The following is an 18,319-nucleotide window of genomic DNA, read 5'->3' as shown; positions in this document are numbered from 1 at the left end:
CTATCGTTGCCGGGGTCTTCATATCTGCAGACACGCAATTGTGCATGCGTAGGCCCCCAACATCAGAATGGGCCAAATTTTTTGCAATAGTGTGTCACAGGCTATACAGTAATAGATCATAGCCACAGCGAGAGGGCACGGTCACAAGCAGATGCATTATAATAGTTACAATGTACTGTGTCACTATTTCTACAGTGGTATTTTGATGATAGATCAGCAAGTTATAGGTTTCCAGTCATTACACCATAATACATATAAAAGGTCAACAGTGCATAAGGTCCACAGGAACAAACGTTTATAAGGTTCAAAAGGTCAACATGAAAATGGTCGTCACACAAAAGGACCATCACATGGGTTTATTTATTCATTTTTTGTGACCATATATTAACCAACCTGGAAGCCATGCAAGCAAAGCAAGTCTTTAAGAGCATGAAGACACATCTGTAGTTTAACCCCTTCCCGACATTTGACGTACATTTACGTCATGGTCGGGAAGTACTTCCCGACACATGGCGTAAATGTACGTCATGGCATTTAACTGTCACCGCGTCTATAGACGCGGTGACAGTTTCAACATGTCTGCTGTCCCTGACAGCAGACATGTCCGTGCATGCCCAGGGGGGGCTGCGATGCCGCCCCCCCGTCGGCGATCGCTGTGATTGGCTGTTCAGTGTGAACAGCCAATTACAGCGTTTTCCTGTGTCACCGGCGAATAACGTTCGCCGGTGACACGGGATCAGAGGTGATTGGTGCTGTAAAGTACAGCACCAATCACCGCGGGGTGTAAGGGTGACACTGGTGTCACCCCACCGCACCCCGCCCGCCCCCAAAGGCCGTGATTGGTTCGTCGGACCGACGGACCAATCACAGCCAAGGAGGGGGATTTAAACTAACGGTGACTGCACTGCAGACGCCATTCCGGTCTGGAATAGCGTGCAGTGCGGTCACCGTACCTCCCTGCCGCCATACTGACCAGAACCTTGCTCCATAGCTTGCTCCATACTTACCTGATCGCTGCTTCATCACTGCTTCCTGGATCCTGTTACTACTTGTGCCTTCCTGTGAAATTGTGCTGCTGCAGTGTACTAGCTAGATAGAGAGAGATAGATAGAGAGAGATAGATAGAGAGATAGAGAGAGATAGAGAGAGATAGAGAGAGAGATAGTGTCAGAGAGTGCTATATTTTGTGCTGCTGCAGTGTGATCTAGTTATAGATAGAGAGAGAGAGATAGAGAGAGAGAGATAGATAGAGAGGCCTAGTGACAGAGTGCTATAGTTTGTGCTGCTGCAGTGTGATAGTTATAGAGAGATAGAGAGAGATAGAGAGAGATAGAGAGAGAGATAGTGTCAGAGAGTGCTATATTTTGTGCTGCTGCAGTGTGATATAGTTATAGATAGAGAGAGATAGAGAGAGAGAGATAGATAGAGAGGCCTAGTGACAGAGTGCTATATTTTGTGCTGCTGCAGTGTTATAGTTATAGAGAGATAGAGAGAGATAGAGAGAGAGAGATAGAGAGAGATAGTGACAGATTGTGCTATATATTTTTGATATAACTGACTGCTGCCCCCTCCTTTTGTGCTGATCAGTATAAATTAACTGATCAGCAACTTTTTGGGGGCGCAGTTTTTTTTTTATATATAGATATACCTGTCAGTGCTGCTGCTGCAGTGTCATAGAGTGATAGATAGTGAGAGATAGAGAGATAGAGAGAGATAGTGACAGAGAGTGATAGAGAGTGCTAAATTTTTTGTCTGCTGCCCCCGCCTTTTGTGCTGATCACTATATCTGAGGTGATCAGCAACTTTTTTGGGGGTACAGAGGTTTTTTATTTTTTATATATACCTGTCAGTTGCACCAAAGGTTGTGCACCTGCTGCACCTCACTGGTAATCAGTGTCGCATCACTGATCACCTTTTTTTTTTGTGTGTGTGCTGTGGGGTCTTTTTTTAATTTTTTTTTTACACACACTGTGATTTTGTGGGTGTCCTGTGGCCGCTGTGCGCTGATCAGTGACGTACATCACTGATCATCTTTTTCGGCACAGGGTTGATCTATATTTTTTTTTTTTTTGATCAAATTCCTGTTGCCTTTGAGCGCTGTTCAGTGACAGACGTTACTGACCAACATCTGTGCTCAATTTTTGGCGCAGGACCTTTTTTTTTTTTTTTAACCCCTTAAATTTTTTATTTTTAACCCCTTCATTTTTTTTTTTTTTATTGGTATAAAGTATTTTTTTTTTTCTGCACCACATACACACTACACACTACATACCCCCCGGATTGAAATAAAGTTTGTATCCCCCCCCCCTACACTATACACGTGTTGAAACATTTCACTACCAGTAACACAAAAATAAAAATGGCATCCCAAATGTCCTCCCAAATGTCCTCCCAAATGTCCTCCCAGTCATCCAGGAGAATGTATTCAGCGGAGGAGGCATATGCCCTGCTTGCTTCTGACTCTGACACAGCCAGTGATGCAAGCGGGGAATTTGAAGGATTCGCCTTAAGCTCCTCTTCCTCCTCTGGTGATGAGGGACCCCCTCAAAGACGCCCCCGTAGAGCAGCTGAGACCCCCCCCCCAATAATTGATCTCGTATGGACCCCACCACCAGACAATTTTGAGCCCCAGGTTCCTGAGTTTTTGGCCATGCCAGGAATCCAATTTGATTCCACAGGTCTCAGAGAAATTGACTTTTTCAAATTATTTTTCTCTGATGATTTTATAAATTTAATGGTGGACCAAACTAATTTATATGCCCAGCAGTTTATTGCTCAAAACCCCACGTCATCATTTGCTAGGTGGACCCCTGTAGATGCAGTAGAGATGATGACGTTTTGGGGTCTGGTGTTTCATATGGGCATAGTAAAAAAGCCAGAAATTAGGCAATATTGGAGTACAGATGTTCTGTACAGTACTCCATTTTACCGTATGGCCATGACCCGGACTCGATTTGAGACAATTCTTAAATTTATACATTACACCGATAATGCACAGTGCCCACCCAGAGATGATCCCACCTTTGACCGGCTATTCAAAGTCAGGCCGGTCATTGATCATTTCAGTGCCAAATTTGAAGAGGTGTACATCCCTGAAAAATTTATTTGTATCGACGAGTCCCTTATACATTTTAAAGGAAGGGTTAAATTCCGCCAGTACCTTCCCAGTAAGAGGGCAAGGTATGGCATAAAAATGTACAAACTGTGTGAAAGCACCTCAGGGTACACCCACAGGTTTAGGGTTTATGAAGGGAAGGATTCAAGAATTGAACCGCCAGAATGCCCCCCCTCCCTCGTAGGTGTTAGTGGGAAAATTGTCTGGGATTTAGTGCACCCCTTCCTGGATAAAGGTTATCACCTCTATGTGGATAACTTTTACACCAGCATCCCCCTGTTTAAGGCCCTTGGTTCAAGAGGTACAGCAGCTTGCGGTACTGTGCGCAAGAACCAAAGAGGCCTCCCAAAAACGCACATTGCCCAAGTAATGAGAAGGGGTGAAAGCAGGGGAATATGCACCGAAAATATGTTGTTGGTCAAATATAAGGACAAGAGGGATGTCCTTATACTGACAACAATTCACGGAGACAGTACCACCTCCGTCCCTGTACGAGGTACCAGTACCCACACCTCAAAACCTAATTGTATCCTGGATTACAATAGGTACATGGGCGGAGTGGATCTTTCAGATCAGGTACTGAAGCCGTACAGTGCCCTGCGGAAAACAAAAATCTGGTACAAGAAGGTGGCCGTGTATATCATCCAGATGGCACTGTATAACGCTTACGTGCTATTCCGTTCTACCGGCCAGAGGGGGACATTTATGCACTTTCAAGAGGAAGTCATAAAGGGCCTAATATTTGGGAACCAGCAGGCAGAGGGCCCCAGTACTTCTAGTACTGGCCCCCGTATTGTACCAGGGCAGCATTTTCCTGATGAAATCCCCTCCACTGGAAAAAAGGGCAGGACACAAAAAAGGTGCAAAGTTTGCTATAAAAAGGGAATAAGAAAGCAAACTATTTTCCAGTGTGACACTTGCCCCGACAAACCCGGCCTATGTATAAAGGAGTGTTTTAAAATATACCACACATCTATGGAATATTAGGTTCATAATTTCACCGTGCTTCGGGGGTCTTGCTAATGCCACATAGCACCCACCATTCATTCCACCAGAATCTGAGCCGCAAAATCCAAAAATCACTCCTTCCCTTCTGAGTCCTGCCATGCACCCAACTGGTATTTTTTGGTCACATGTGAGGCATTGCCGTACTCGGGAGAAATTGGGGCACATATTTTGGGGTGCTTTGTCTCCTTCATTCCTTGTGAAAATGAAAAATTTTGAGCCAGAACTGCATTTTTGTGTAAAAAAATGTAATTTTTCATGTTCACTGCCCACTTGTATCAAAATTGGTGAAACCCCTGGGGGTTTGAAATGTACACTATACCCCTAGATGAATTCCCTGAGGGGTGTAGTTTGCAAAATGGGGTCACTTGTGGGGGGGTTCCACTGTATTGGTGCTTTGGGGGTCTTGCTAATGCGACATAGCACCCACCATCATTCCACCAGAATTTGTGCTGCAAAATCCAAATATCACTCCTTCCCTTCTGAGTCCTGCCACTTTTTGGTCACACATGAGGCATTGCCGTACTCGGGAGAAATTGGGGCACAGATTTTGGGGTACTTTGTCTCCTTCATTCCTTCTGAAAATGAAAAATTTTGAGCCAGAACTGCATTTTTGTGTAAAAAAATGTAATTTTTCATTTTCACTGCCCACTTGTATCAAAATTGGTGAAACCCCTGGGGGTTTGAAATGTACACTATACCCCTAGATGAATTCCCTGAGGGGTGTACTTTGCAAAATGGGGTGACTTGTGGGGGGGTTCCACTGTATTGGTGCAACATAGCACCCACCATTCATTCCACCAGAATCTGTGCTGCAAAATCCAAAAATCACTCCTTCCCTTCTGAGTCCTGCCATGCACCCAACTGGTATTTTTTGGTCACATGTGAGGCATTGCCGTACTCGGGAGAAATTGGGGCACAGATTTTGGGGTGCTTTTTCTCCTTCATACCTTCTGAAAATGAAAAATTTTGAGCCAGAACTGCATTTTTGTGTAAAAAATGTAATTTTTCTTTTTCACTGCCCACTTGTATCAAAATTGGTGAAACCCCTGGGGGTTTGAAATGTACACTATACCCCTAGATGAATTCCCTGAGGGGTGTAGTTTGCAAAATGGGGTCACTTGTGGGGGGGTTCCACTGTATTGGTGCTTGGGGGGTCTTGCTAATGCGACATAGCACCCACCAAAATTCCACCAGAATCTGAGCTGCAAAATCCAAAAATCACTCCTTCCCTTTTGAGTCCTGCCATGCACCCAACTGGTATTTTTTGGTCACATGTGAGGCATTGCCGTACTCGGGAGAAATTGGGGCACAGATTTTGGGGTGCTTTGTCTCCTTCATACCTTCTGAAAATGAAAAATTTGGAGCCAGAACTGCATTTTTGTGTAAAAAAATTTAATTTTTCATTTTCACTGCCCACTTGTATCAAAATTGGTGAAACCCCTGGGGGTTTGAAATGTACACTATACCCCTAGATGAATTCCCTGAGGGGTGTACTTTGCAAAATGGGGTGACTTGTGGGGGGGTTCCACTGTATTGGTGCAACATAGCACCCACCATTCATTCCACCAGAATCTGTGCTGCAAAATCCAAAAATCACTCCTTCCGTTCTGAGTCCTGCCATGCACCCAACTGGTATTTTTTGGTCACATGTGAGGCATTGCCGTACTCGGGAGAAATTGGGGCACAGATTTTGGGGTGCTTTTTCTCCTTCATACCTTCTGAAAATGAAAAATTTTGAGCCAGAACTGCATTTTTGTGTAAAAAAATGTAATTTTTCATTTTCACTGCCCACTTGTATCAAAATTGGTGAAACCCCTGGGGGTTTGAAATGTACACTATACCCCTAGATGAATTCCCTGAGGGGTGTAGTTTTCAAAATGGGGTGACTTGTGGGGGGGTTCCACTGTATTGGTGCTTGGGGGGTCTTGCTAATGCGACATAGCACCCACCAAAATTCCACCAGAATCTGAGCTGCAAAATCCAAAAATCACTCCTTCCGTTCTGAGTCCTGCCATGCACCCAACTGGTATTTTTTGGTCACATGTGAGGCATTGCCGTACTCGGGAGAAATTGGGGCACAGATTTTGGGGTGCTTTTTCTCCTTCATACCTTCTGAAAATGAAAAATTTCAAACCAGAACTGCATTTTTGTGTAAAAAATGTAATTTTTCAATTTCACTGCCCACTTGTATCAAAATTGGTGAAACCCCTGGGGGTTTGAAATGTACACTATACCCCTAGATGAATTCCCTGAGGGGTGTAGTTTTCAAAATGGGGTGACTTGTGGGGGGGTTCCACTGTATTGGTGCTTGGGGGGTCTTGCTAATGCGACATAGCACCCACCAAAATTCCACCAGAATCTGAGCCGCAAAATCCAAAAATCACTCCTTCCGTTCTGAGTCCTGCCATGCACCCAACTGGTATTTTTTGGTCACATGTGAGGCATTTCCGTACTCGGGAGAAATTGGGGCACATATTTTGGGGTGCTTTTTCTCCTTCATACCTTCTGAAAATGAAAAATTTTGAGCCAGAACTGCATTTTTGTTTAAAAAAATGTAATTTTTCATTTTCACTGCCCACTTGTATCAAAATTGGTGAAACCCCTGGGGGTTTGAAATGTACACTATACCCCTAGATGAATTCCCTGAGGGGTGTACTTTGCAAAATGGGGTGACTTGTGGGGGGGTTCCACTGTATTGGTGCAACATAGCACCCACCATTCATTCCACCAGAATCTGTGCTGCAAAATCCAAAAATCACTCCTTCCCTTCTGAGTCCTGCCATGCACCCAACTGGTATTTTTTGGTCACATGTGAGGCATTGCCGTACTCGGGAGAAATTGGGGCACAGATTTTGGGGTGCTTTTTCTCCTTCATACCTTCTGAAAATGAAAAATTTTGAGCCAGAACTGCATTTTTGTGTAAAAAAATGTAATTTTTCATTTTCACTGCCCACTTGTATCAAAATTGGTGAAACCCCTGGGGGTTTGAAATGTACACTATACCCCTAGATGAATTCCCTGAGGGGTGTAGTTTGCAAAATGGGGTGACTTGTGGGGGGGTTCCACTGTATTGGTGCTTGGGGGGTCTTGCTAATGCGACATAGCACCCACCAAAATTCCACCAGAATCTGAGCCGCAAAATCCAAAAATCACTCCTTCCCTTCTGAGTCCTGCCATGCACCCAACTGGTATTTTTTGGTCACATGTGAGGCATTGCCGTACTCGGGAGAAATTGGGGCACAGATTTTGGGGTGCTTTGTCTCCTTCATACCTTCTGAAAATGAAAAATTTTGAGCCAGAACTGCATTTTTGTGTAAAAAATTTAATTTTTCATTTTCACTGCCCAGTTGTACCACAATTGGTGAAACCCCTGGGGGTTTGAAATGTACACTATACCCCTAGATGAATTCCCTGAGGGGTGTAGTTTGCAAAATGGGGTCACTTGTGGGGGGGTTCCTAACTTTTAGCATCTTATGGTGCCTTGAAACCTACATGGTGCCTAAAAAATAATCTCATAAAAAGGAGGCTCCAAAATCAAGTAGGTGCTCCTTCTATTATGAAGCCTGTGGTTTGGTCACCGTGCACACTAGGGCCACATATAGGATATTTATGAAAACAAAAGAATTGGGGGAATCAATTTTTAGTCACATTTCTCTAGTAAAATGTACTGTGTTCCTTATAAAAATGTATTAAAATTGCAAATCTGCAAAAAAAAAGAAATTTTGAAATTTCACCTACACTTTGTTTTAATTCCTGTGAAACACCTAAAGGGTTAACAAACTTCCAAAATGCTGTTTTGAATACTGTGAGGGGTGCAGTTTTTGAAATGGCATCATTTATGGGGGTGTCTCACATACAAGTCCCTCAAAGTTACATCAGAACTGAACTGGTCCCTAAAAAAATCAGTGTTTGAAATTTTCTTGAAAATTTGAGAATTTGCTATTCATATTGTAAGCCTCCTAGTGTCCCAAAAAATTAAAAGGAAGTTGAAATAATGATGTCAACATAAAGTAGACATATGGTCTATGTTAGTTATTCACTATTTTGAGTGGTAAGATTATTTGTCTCACAAGCAGAAAATTTAACATTTTGCAAATCGCTAAATTTTCCATTTTTTCACGATATTTTGGTATTTTTCACAAAAAAACACAGACTGTATCGACCCAAATTTACCACTAATTTGAAGTACAATGTGTCACGAAAAAACAATCTCAAAATCACTGGGATAAGTAAAAGCAAAAAAAAGTTATCCCCACTTAAGTGAGACATGTCAGATTTGAAAAAAAGGGCTCTGTCAGGAACGCAAAAACTGGCTCTGTCAGGAAGGGGTTAAAAAGCATACTGTATTCTGCAATCATGACTATGAAAAATGAGCATAAAAAATGCACCATCATTTTCAAGTGCATTTTTCTAAGTAAAAACCTCCATATAATTCTTTTTGTGATTTTGGAAATTGGGGTTAGCGTCAAACCTTTATATCCCTCCCTATTAGCCTGTACCAAAGAGGGGCCCACTTGTGTATAAGGCTCATTGGGTCTATACCCACAAGCAAAGTAAAAGAGGAAGCTATGACTTTGCTTCTACCTATTCACGGGTACAGGCTACAAGTTTCATATATTTAACATGCAATGATATTTATTGGGGCAAAACTCACAATATTAGCAAAAATGTCCCAATGTCTCTGAAAGAAGTGTAATATGTCTGTCCAGTGCATACAAACAATTCTGGTACTAATGTTAGAGTTTGCCAAGTGCAGATGTGAAAAATAGAAGAAGAAGAGTATAAATCGAGAAGAGTATAAATACAATATCCCAGCGGTCAGAATATGGAGAATCCTGATGGGGCTTCCTATGTAAACTGACCCTCTCCCTCTACCCCTAACCCCCCATTGCAACAGCCTAGCCTTACTCCCCACACAGCCTGACCATCTAGTACCCTCTAGTGCCTAATCCCAACCTCCGTACCCCTCCACCCAACCTAATCTCCATGCACCAGAGCCTATTGCTAACCCCCCTTCCCCACAGCCTAACCCTTAATCCGCCGCTCCCCCAGTAGTTCCTAAACCTAACCCATTGCCTGGCCTGACCCTAGCCTGCTCCAGCATACTTACATTTGGTATTCCGGTGTCAGGTTTGTGATCTCTTTGTTCTGGCGCAGGTGTTCTATTGGCAGTTGAGATGCCGGCTGAGAATTTCATTATAGCACCAGGAGCCGGCACCGGGAGAGACGGGACCGTGACTGGAGATGCAGCCGGGCACGTACGGGCATGGGGGGGGGGGTCGCTGAGGGGAGGGGGGTCGCCAAAAGGTTTGCGGGGGGTACAAATTAAGTAGTTATGCCACTGCAAGTGGTAAGAGTACTTTTATACAGTAGCTGCCCTCCAGTATTGTAAGGGAACTGACCATCACTCCACTGCGGTATACGGTTGCTAGGTTGACAATGGGAAGTTCGACATGCATTGGGTTGACCACTGAAGGTCAACATGCATCAAGGAGGACACACCTGAAGGTCGACCGAGGGGGCGCAGAGCACTTTTTTATTATCCATGTCAAGATTCGGGATAAAAAAGGTGAAAAACCTCATTTCGACCTTTTGACTGTCGAACTAGCCCAGGTCGACCTAATGCATGTGTTGACCTAATGACCCTGTAGACCTAACCCCATGTTGACCTTCAGGTGTGTCGACTTTGATGCAGGTTCACCTTCAGTGGTCGACCCAATGCATGTCGAACTTCCTCTTGTCGACCCTATGACCCATACCCTCAACTGCCCAGGTGATTTTTGTATAAATAAATTGCCAATTATACCCCTTTCAGACAGAAAAAAAGACCCGGTAATTTCCCTGCTCTTGCCGTGTCGACACGGGTTTTTCTTCTGTCTGAAAGGGTCAACACGGGTCTAAAGTTCCGGGACTTCGACCCAGTAATTTACCTGGGTTTTTCCCGTGTCAGACACGTGTCTGCGGCTGTGTGAAAGGTCCCGACCCGTGTTTTTCTCCCGACTATTGAAAAATCATGTTCATTGGCTGTGCAGCATGGTGCTGCGTGATTGGCTGATCTTTACAGCTTCCCTGATTGGCTGAGCGCACGTGGCAGAGGACATGGCGCACTGGAAAGATGAGGAGATCCGTGAGCTGCTCAGTGTCAGAGGGGAGGAAGAAATCCGCAAACAGATTACTGGCACAGTGAAGGACGCTGTAGTCTACACCAATATTGCCAAGGTCCTCACTTCAAGGGGCATTGTGCGCACCCAGCAGCAGGTGGTCAACAAACTAAAAGCTCTGCGCAGGTATTACAACAAAGTTTGTGACAACAACAGGAGGAAAAGTGGTGCTGGGAGGATGGAATGGGTTTACTTCGACCAATGTAACGAGGTCTTTGGCAATTCTGCCCTGGTGAACCCTGTTGCCATATCATCATCCAGTGCAGCTTCATCACGGAGCATAACTCCAGAATGCAGCCCATCTTGCCCACCTATAATGGAGTTGGAAGACAGCATAGACAACAGCATCCCTGATCCTATTGCTGCCATGGAGGACACAATTGATCCAATAGAGGCTGAGGTTGACGACAGTGGAGCCAGCACCATTACCCCATCTGGGACACCCGCTCCTGCACAGACTGAGACCCCAACGTTGCGTCGTAACAGTAAGTTTTTCAAGTATTGTTTGTGTATCTATTTTAATAGATGTACAGGGGGCTATAGGTATCAGCAGGCCTTTAATGCCCCACATGCTAGTACCTGTGGTTCTCCCAAGTATCAGCATGTGTTGCAGGCTTGCTGGGACCTGTAGTCCCACAGTAACACAGGTAACAACCACGCACCCACTACTACAGCACACATGTGGTGTGCCCTGGAGAGGGGTATTGTGGGAACCAGTAGTAGTAGTGTATATATATATATATATATATATATATATATATATACTGGCATGGCGCTATTGGATTGTAATGATTTTTCCTTTTTTTTAGTATTTGATGTACCTGCAAGGAAGAAAAAACCGTCAAAGATGGAGCTTGCTACGCGCTCAATGTCAAGAATCCTGGTAGATCATCTCCGAGAGTCCGATCTTGAATTTCAAACTCAAGAGGATGCCCGACTGCAGCGCTTCTTTGACAACGAGAGACAGTTGCAAGATTCCTTTCTCACACAGTTGGTGGGTCTGCACGAACGCATAGCGCGTGAAAATCGAGATGCACAGATGACCTTCCTTACCAATATGGTGTCTACATTACAGAATCCGCAGCCTTACAAGCTGTGTAGTCCGTACGCTGAGGGTGATTATTGTAATCCTCCACACAGAGGCCATACATTTATGCCTTCAAATTCAAGCCAAACTACTGTGCAGGGCCAAGGGCGTAGTTATACTGAAAACATGGGCAATAATTTTTCACATGCCACACAGCCAAGTAGGCCACATGCCAATACCAGTCCACAGGAGACAGTGCATGATACTGTCAATGGCACAGGATATAGTAGGCAATATGGCAATGTGAAAAATTATGCTGATGATTCAGTGAATGCCAGTAATCATAACACTCCTGTTAGCACTGTAATCAGCACTGCCTACAGGCATTTGTAGTAATGTTGCTATATGGTTGTTCTTTTTATCTTTTTTCTGGGCTCGTTCAATTTTTCTTGCTTAAAAAGTGGCACTTACAAGGCCCGTTAAATGCTGTGTTCCATTTTGATGTACACAGTAGAGTATTATGGTTCTTTAGTTTATGAGCCTCAAAAAAGCTAATTTGGTTCTTCAGTTTGGAGCTGAATCAAAGTTCTCAAACTTTTTTTTTATTTAAATGTGTACAAATAGAGTATACTCTAGATATGTGACTGAACATAATCTATAATGTGTACACAGTATGCCTTCTTCTTTATCTTTAAGGCAATAAAAAAATTCCCTGTTTGGGGCTTATATTTATATATTTATATTTTTTTGGGGTGTACTAAGGGCTATTTCACACACTCAGACTCCTGTCGGATGGCGAAACCCCGCACGGCCAGGAAGCCGTGCCACACACCGTAGTTAATAATGGGCACAGATGTGACCATTCACCCAGGCCGCCTGGTTTCAGCCGGATCCCATCATTGTAAACTGCTGTGTGTGGCACAGATTCCTGGCCGTGCGGGTTTTCACTGCCCGGCAGGAGCCAGAGTGTTTCGAATTGCCCTACAGCACAGGTCTTCAACCTGTGGCCCTCCAGATGTTGTGAAACTACATGTCCCACCATACATTGCCACATTTTTTCCTATAGTAGGATGGCAAAAAAACTCAGGGCATGCGGGGACATGTAGTTCCACAACATCTGAAGGGCCACAGGTTGAAGACCTGTGCCCTACAGGTACCAAAAATTGCAAATACAAGTGTTTATCTATATATACAGTGCCGGATGAAAAGGTGTGGCTGCTGGACAGTCAGACTAGGTTTGTGTCTCCCCTATACAATATCAGCTTGGATGGCAGCACAACCTATTCACCCACCACTGATAGTAGACCTATGCTAAATACATATTCTACCTCGTGTTGCAATAGTTCAATGTTGTTTCAGTGTTGAAAGGGTATTTATGACCACTAAAGATTTATATTTGAAAACATTTTATATTTAAAGTGAACTGCATAAAACATGTTTTGTGAAAAATAAAACAAGTTCTTTCAAACATACAACCAATGTGTCCTTGTACTTCTACTGTGTCATAGTATTTAGGTTAATAGAGAGGGTGTTCTGCAACTTGTCAGCCATGTTTAATGCAATGCAGTGAGCAGTCACCACCCACTTTTCATGATCTCATCTCTGTGTGCCTTTAAAACTGTCCTTTTCTTATGACACACAGAGTTTTGCAGGAAAAATCCGGCTTCTGTGTGAAATGGGTCGACACGGGAAATACCCGGGTTTTTGCTCCTGTGTGAAAGGGGGTCAGCCCCTTGCTGTCTAGTTGTACCCGGGTTTTTGTATCCGGGAAATACCTGGGTTTTTGGGATTTTTCTGTGTGAAAGGGGTATTACTTTTGCAAGATAGTAGATGATACTAGTATATATTTTGCACCATATTTAGGGTTAGTATAACTCATGCAGCTCGCTGTGGATGATGCTTATTAGGTTACATATGGACTTTCATTAAAAGTATAAAAATTCCATTATAGTTGGTGTACTGAGTTTTTTTTTAATAGACATGTCTTCACTTCGGGGGTAATTCGGATGGGATCGCACGGCTGCAAATTCACACAGTGGCTGATTATCGATATACTGCGCATGCATACGGGTCGCAGTACGCATGCACAAGGCTGTCACTCCACCCCTCCTTTAATGAAAGCCTGCTGCTACTTCTGATTACTGGCTATAGTATGGTGCATGACAGGAAGTCTAACCGGCCATTTAGCGGGGGTGATTATAAAAATGCAGGCGTGCTGGAAGTGTCTGGGGAAATGCTAGGCGTGCTTGAGAATTTAGGGGAGGGTGTGTGTTGTCATCTCTAGGCTTTCAGATATGCCTTTTTCCACTCAGTAAGTCTCTGCCTACTCTGAGCCTGCGATGACTTGTGCCCAGTGTAAAAATAATTAGATGGTAAGCCGATTACGTTGGGTTGCAAATAGATATGTAGCCGTACACATCCATTTGCACAGCAATCACATTGATTCGCAAGGTGTGATTTCACTCTAGCATTGCAGCTGCTTAACTGAAGGCTGGCTGTGCAAATTCATACCTGTGCAATCAGGTCTGAATCAGGTTCTATCCCCTATGAATCTGTAAAGAAAAAGGAATTTTGCTTAAATCTATGGTGCTCTTGTGAAAATTGCTGGCTGGGTTTGCACTATTGTGCCCATTGTTATTCATAAAGATTCATGGAGGAGAACTTTGCCTGAAGCAGTTTTTTCCTTTTGAAGAACTTTCAGAGTCTGTGCAGAATGTCAAATTGCTTTCATTATACCATGTTCCATATCCAATCCCAGTCGGGAACTACATCCCTTCTTACATAATTATTTTATACTTTTTAGATCATTTTTACATGACATAGTAGGAATATGTAGAATACAAATTATTATGCAGATATTATACTATGGTTAAGTATGTGTATTTAGAAAATAGAAATATTCAACAAATATTTAGGATCAAAATCAGAGTAAAGTTTTACAACTATTAATATTGTAAATATTGTATAATTTATTTAAATTAATGGTACTTATGTATTAGCAGGGCGCCCATTTCGTAGTTTGCATAGTGGTGTATTGAGAATACCAATACACCACTATGCTGGCTATGTAAACTACATAACTTACGTAATTTACGTAGTTGGAGCTGTGCTAATACATAATGGTTCATATCCCCACTATCCACGTCATACCCCCATTGTCCACGTGGGTGTGGAGTTAATTTTATAAAGTGTGGCGAGCGCAGTGAGCCACCGAACCCGAAGCGTGGCGAGCGGCCGAGTATCCGAGTCCGCTCACCACACTTCGGGTTCGGTGGCGAGCTACGCTAGCCACACTTTATAAAATTAACTTCACACCCACGTGGACAATGGGGGTATGACGTGGATAGTAGGGATATGATTGTGTTAGTGTGTGTAGTGTGTGTAGTGTATGTGTGTAGTGCATTATACATACCCTCAACGATTTCCCTGGCGCCTCCGGCACTCGGCTCCCCGCATCGCGTCCTCCATGACAGTCCTCCCTGGCGGCAGCAATGTATGCAATTAGCGTAGTGTGCTCCCACCAGTGGCAGTACACTGAATTACGTACATTGCTGCCGCCCAGCCATGACGAGTCTCCCCCCGTCGGCTGTTGCTATCCACCGGCTGCTGGAGGTATCTCCCCCCTCCGCCCGGCAGCCGCTGAAGCCATGCCGCCCGGCCTTCAGCCCGCCGAGGCGGCCCGTCAAGCCCCGCCGCTCGCCCTAAGGTAAAGTCACAGCCACATATTAGCATGGTAAAGAAGTTTTTCAACCAAGGTTGAATTAGGAGCGCTTAGCCCCGGCTGCTTCCTCAATAACTAAGCAGCTGCTAAAAAGGGAGTAGTCAGCTCCCTTATGGAAACACAAGAAAAAACAAGAAAAGCAGCGCTGTACAATTAAATCTATTATAAGACAAGTGAATTCAATTTGTTGAAAAAGTATAACAATTTATTAGCACATATAAAAATAATAATAATAAACCGGATAGTTGTAATCCGGGTATAAATAAAACACAATCAATTCATATTAAAATGCAAATGATAAAAAGTTAGGTGTGGTGGATGACCCACGATATAACCTGCTCTGGAATCGGTATGAGTCCTTAGGATAAAAGTCCTTGGTGAACCAATGGGGGATTCCTTGGTTTTTGACGCCGCTGGAGGTTTTGGAAGCCTTTTTGGATTAGGGTATGGATTACCCACGCTAGACGTTACCTCGACAATATATGCGGTGAAGGATGTCCCAATAATTAGGTTCTTTTCAGGATTGTGAACTCAGGTCCAGAAAAGTAAGCAGGTGATGAAGTCCAGTATATGGATAAAAGAAGTAGGTTCCACTCAGCACCACAGCACCTACGCGTTTCGCTGATCTCTGTCAGCTTTATCAAGGTGACAGAGATCAGCGAAACGCGTAGGTGCTGTGGTGCTGAGTGGAACCTACTTCTTTTATCCATATACTGGACTTCATCACCTGCTTACTTTTCTGGACCTGAGTTCACAATCCTGAAAAGAACCTAATTATTGGGACATCCTTCACCGCATATATTGTCGAGGTAACGTCTAGCGTGGGTAATCCATACCCTAATCCAAAAAGGCTTCCAAAACCTCCAGCGGCGTCAAAAACCAAGGAATCCCCCATTGGTTCACCAAGGACTTTTATCCTAAGGACTCATACCGATTCCAGAGCAGGTTATATCGTGGGTCATCCACCACACCTAACTTTTTATCATTTGCATTTTAATATGAATTGATTGTGTTTTATTTATACCCGGATTACAACTATCCGGTTTATTATTATTATTTTTATATGTGCTAATAAATTGTTATACTTTTTCAACAAATTGAATTCACTTGTCTTATAATAGATTTAATTGTACAGCGCTGCTTTTCTTGTTTTTTCACATATTAGCATGGTGCCCGGCTAGGCTACACTGACAACGTAGCCTAAGGTATTTTGTCAGCGTAGCGTAGCTGGGCGCCCTGCTAATACATATTACATACATATTTTATAAACTTATTTTAACAGTATTAAAGATTTATGTGTAAACAAAATGGGCATAGAGAAGCAGGGCAGGTAGATACTCATTACACCAATATAGCTATTTTAATTATATTTACGTATTTGTTCAATTTGAAATTTGTACCACTTTGCTTTCTGTGATGAAGTTTTATTCAACAAAAAATGCTGCCCTTAGATGGCAGTAGCAACAATTTTAATATAGTAAATATCTTAACATAAAATCTTTCATTCTTGAATAACTTTTAATTAATAAATGAGTGCACATAATAGAGAAGCGCTTAGAACAAGTTCCTATAATAAATTATATGTAGGTGAACAAACGTGTAGGTCCCTAAGAATTGCAGTTTTGCATATCACTTAAACACTATTCTTAAGCTCCGCAAACACGGGGCGACCCGGCTCTTTGCTGAGTGATGGGCTTAAGCATGAACGCTCAGCATACATTGCAAATGTCCCACGATGCACCTGTGATGCTTTGTGCTGAGCGATCGTGCTGAGCAATGATCTGTGCATGGTTCTGTCAACTTCGCCTGTCAGAACTGGTCTATTTGCAATTAAATTTGCGAGTTGTATACTTTATAATGGAAAAACATCTGGATGCGAATTGAAGTGCGACTAAAAATCGCCATGTCAGAATGTGTGAATTTTTCCCGCAATTCGCATTCTATAAAATGTGCAGTTTTCAGTAAAAGTGCGAAAACAGACTAACAAAAACCCAATTCCTATTAAATGTCACCCTACATCTAGGTTTCAATATACTGTACATACATATATGTGGCAAACCACAAACCTCCACATTTCAAATAATACCCCAACTCCCCTCATTTAGACTAAATAGAGACCCTCCAAAAAATCATTACTATAATCCCCTGAATATTTCAAATATACCCACCCCTCCCTCAGTGGAGCTCAGAAACACCCCAGAAATTGTTGCACCCACTCCTGTCCCTGTAAGAGATGTCACATTGGATATAGATGGTCACCCACCTTAGATGAGAATTTGTAGCATTAGGTACCTTGTGAACCGGCAAAGATTGTTTGTGTGGGAGATAGTAGGAGGACAGGGTCACATCTAAAAAAAAGGTAATTTCAAAAAAAGGCAACAACTGTCTTGGGGCCTTGTGGTGCTCTGGGCTACAAGAAATCTAGCTTGTGCGCCCTTATACCAGCTCACCCTCTAGTAAATCATCATAGCTTTAAACAAAATTGAGTTTTCAGTTTCAATGAGAGGCGACACCCAGCAAACATGTAATTAGAGGTCACATCTACTCGACACATAATTACTACCTGGACTTCTGGCATAACAGCCAACCCACAAAGAGAAACAAAGATGCAGGTGCACTATTCAAACATTAAAAAATAGAATTAAAATAAAATTAAACCCCCCCACATTCAGGGTAACCTCATCGAGTACTGTAAGTCCCCAACATTCTAAAGTCAAGTCCAAAGAATACAGTAGGAGCCACAGGTAGGGAGAGGGTTCACTGCTAAACTGAAGGTGCCTCAAGCCTGCATACTCTGGGCATTATTGTGGTTGACACACAGCACTGCGAAGTTTGCAGCGCTGCGTCCATTTTTCACCCACCATTCACATATGCCACCACCCCCCTTTGCACGGAGAATTCCCCCGCTTGGCTGCGAATGGATGTTTACCATACATATCCATTCGCAGCCTATGGTGAAACACCCACATCATTTAATGGTCGCTGATCTTCGAATGATGTGGAAGGTACACGCAAAACTAAAACACTCTCAGGTGTCTTAGCTTTGTATGTATTCCTAGGGGAAAGTGGCAGGCAGCTGACTTCCGATGATGTCAGCTGCCCGCCCCCAGCACCCATGTTACTGGGTGATAACCATGAGAATGCCAAGTGTTTGCATGGGAACACCAATGAACCGCTGGGTGAATGCGCATGTGCAGATAAAAAACATTGTGCTCGCAATTTGCATGTGAGCGTATGAACCAGAATTACCCCCACTATGTAATTAAAGAGGTGTTATTTTGCTGAGC

The 18,319-nt window shown here is 43.3% G+C and overlaps 1 protein-coding gene across 1 annotated transcript; it reads left to right on the top strand.

Moving 5' to 3' along the window:
• The first annotated feature begins 9,942 nt into the window (after window positions 1–9,942).
• LOC146027186 (uncharacterized) lies at window positions 9,943–11,856 on the top strand. The gene is made up of 2 exons (XM_083158145.1): window positions 9,943–10,769; window positions 11,094–11,856. The coding sequence occupies exons 1-2, from the start codon at window positions 10,223–10,225 to the stop codon at window positions 11,702–11,704; spliced, it is 1,158 nt and encodes a 385-aa protein (XP_083014271.1). The 5' UTR covers window positions 9,943–10,222; the 3' UTR covers window positions 11,705–11,856.
• The last annotated feature ends 6,463 nt before the right edge of the window (window positions 11,857–18,319 follow it).

The sequence above is a fragment of the Crinia signifera genome, chromosome 1 (genome assembly GCF_055691185.1).
Source record: "Crinia signifera chromosome 1, ASM5569118v1, whole genome shotgun sequence".
NCBI classification, from domain to species: domain Eukaryota; kingdom Metazoa; phylum Chordata; class Amphibia; order Anura; family Myobatrachidae; genus Crinia; species Crinia signifera.
Note: the sequence above shows the minus strand (reverse complement) of the source record. Positions and strands in the feature narration are given on the sequence as shown.

What these genes read in the sequence shown, in the direction of transcription:
- LOC146027186 (XM_083158145.1), top strand. Translation starts at nt 10,223, where the DNA reads ATGGCGCACTGGAAAGATGAGGAGATCCGTGAGCTGCTCAGTGTCAGA. An exon ending in CCCAACGTTGCGTCGTAACA is followed by an intron (nt 10,770 to 11,093) that starts GTAAGTTTTTCA and finishes CCTTTTTTTTAG; the next exon opens with TATTTGATGTACCTGCAAGG.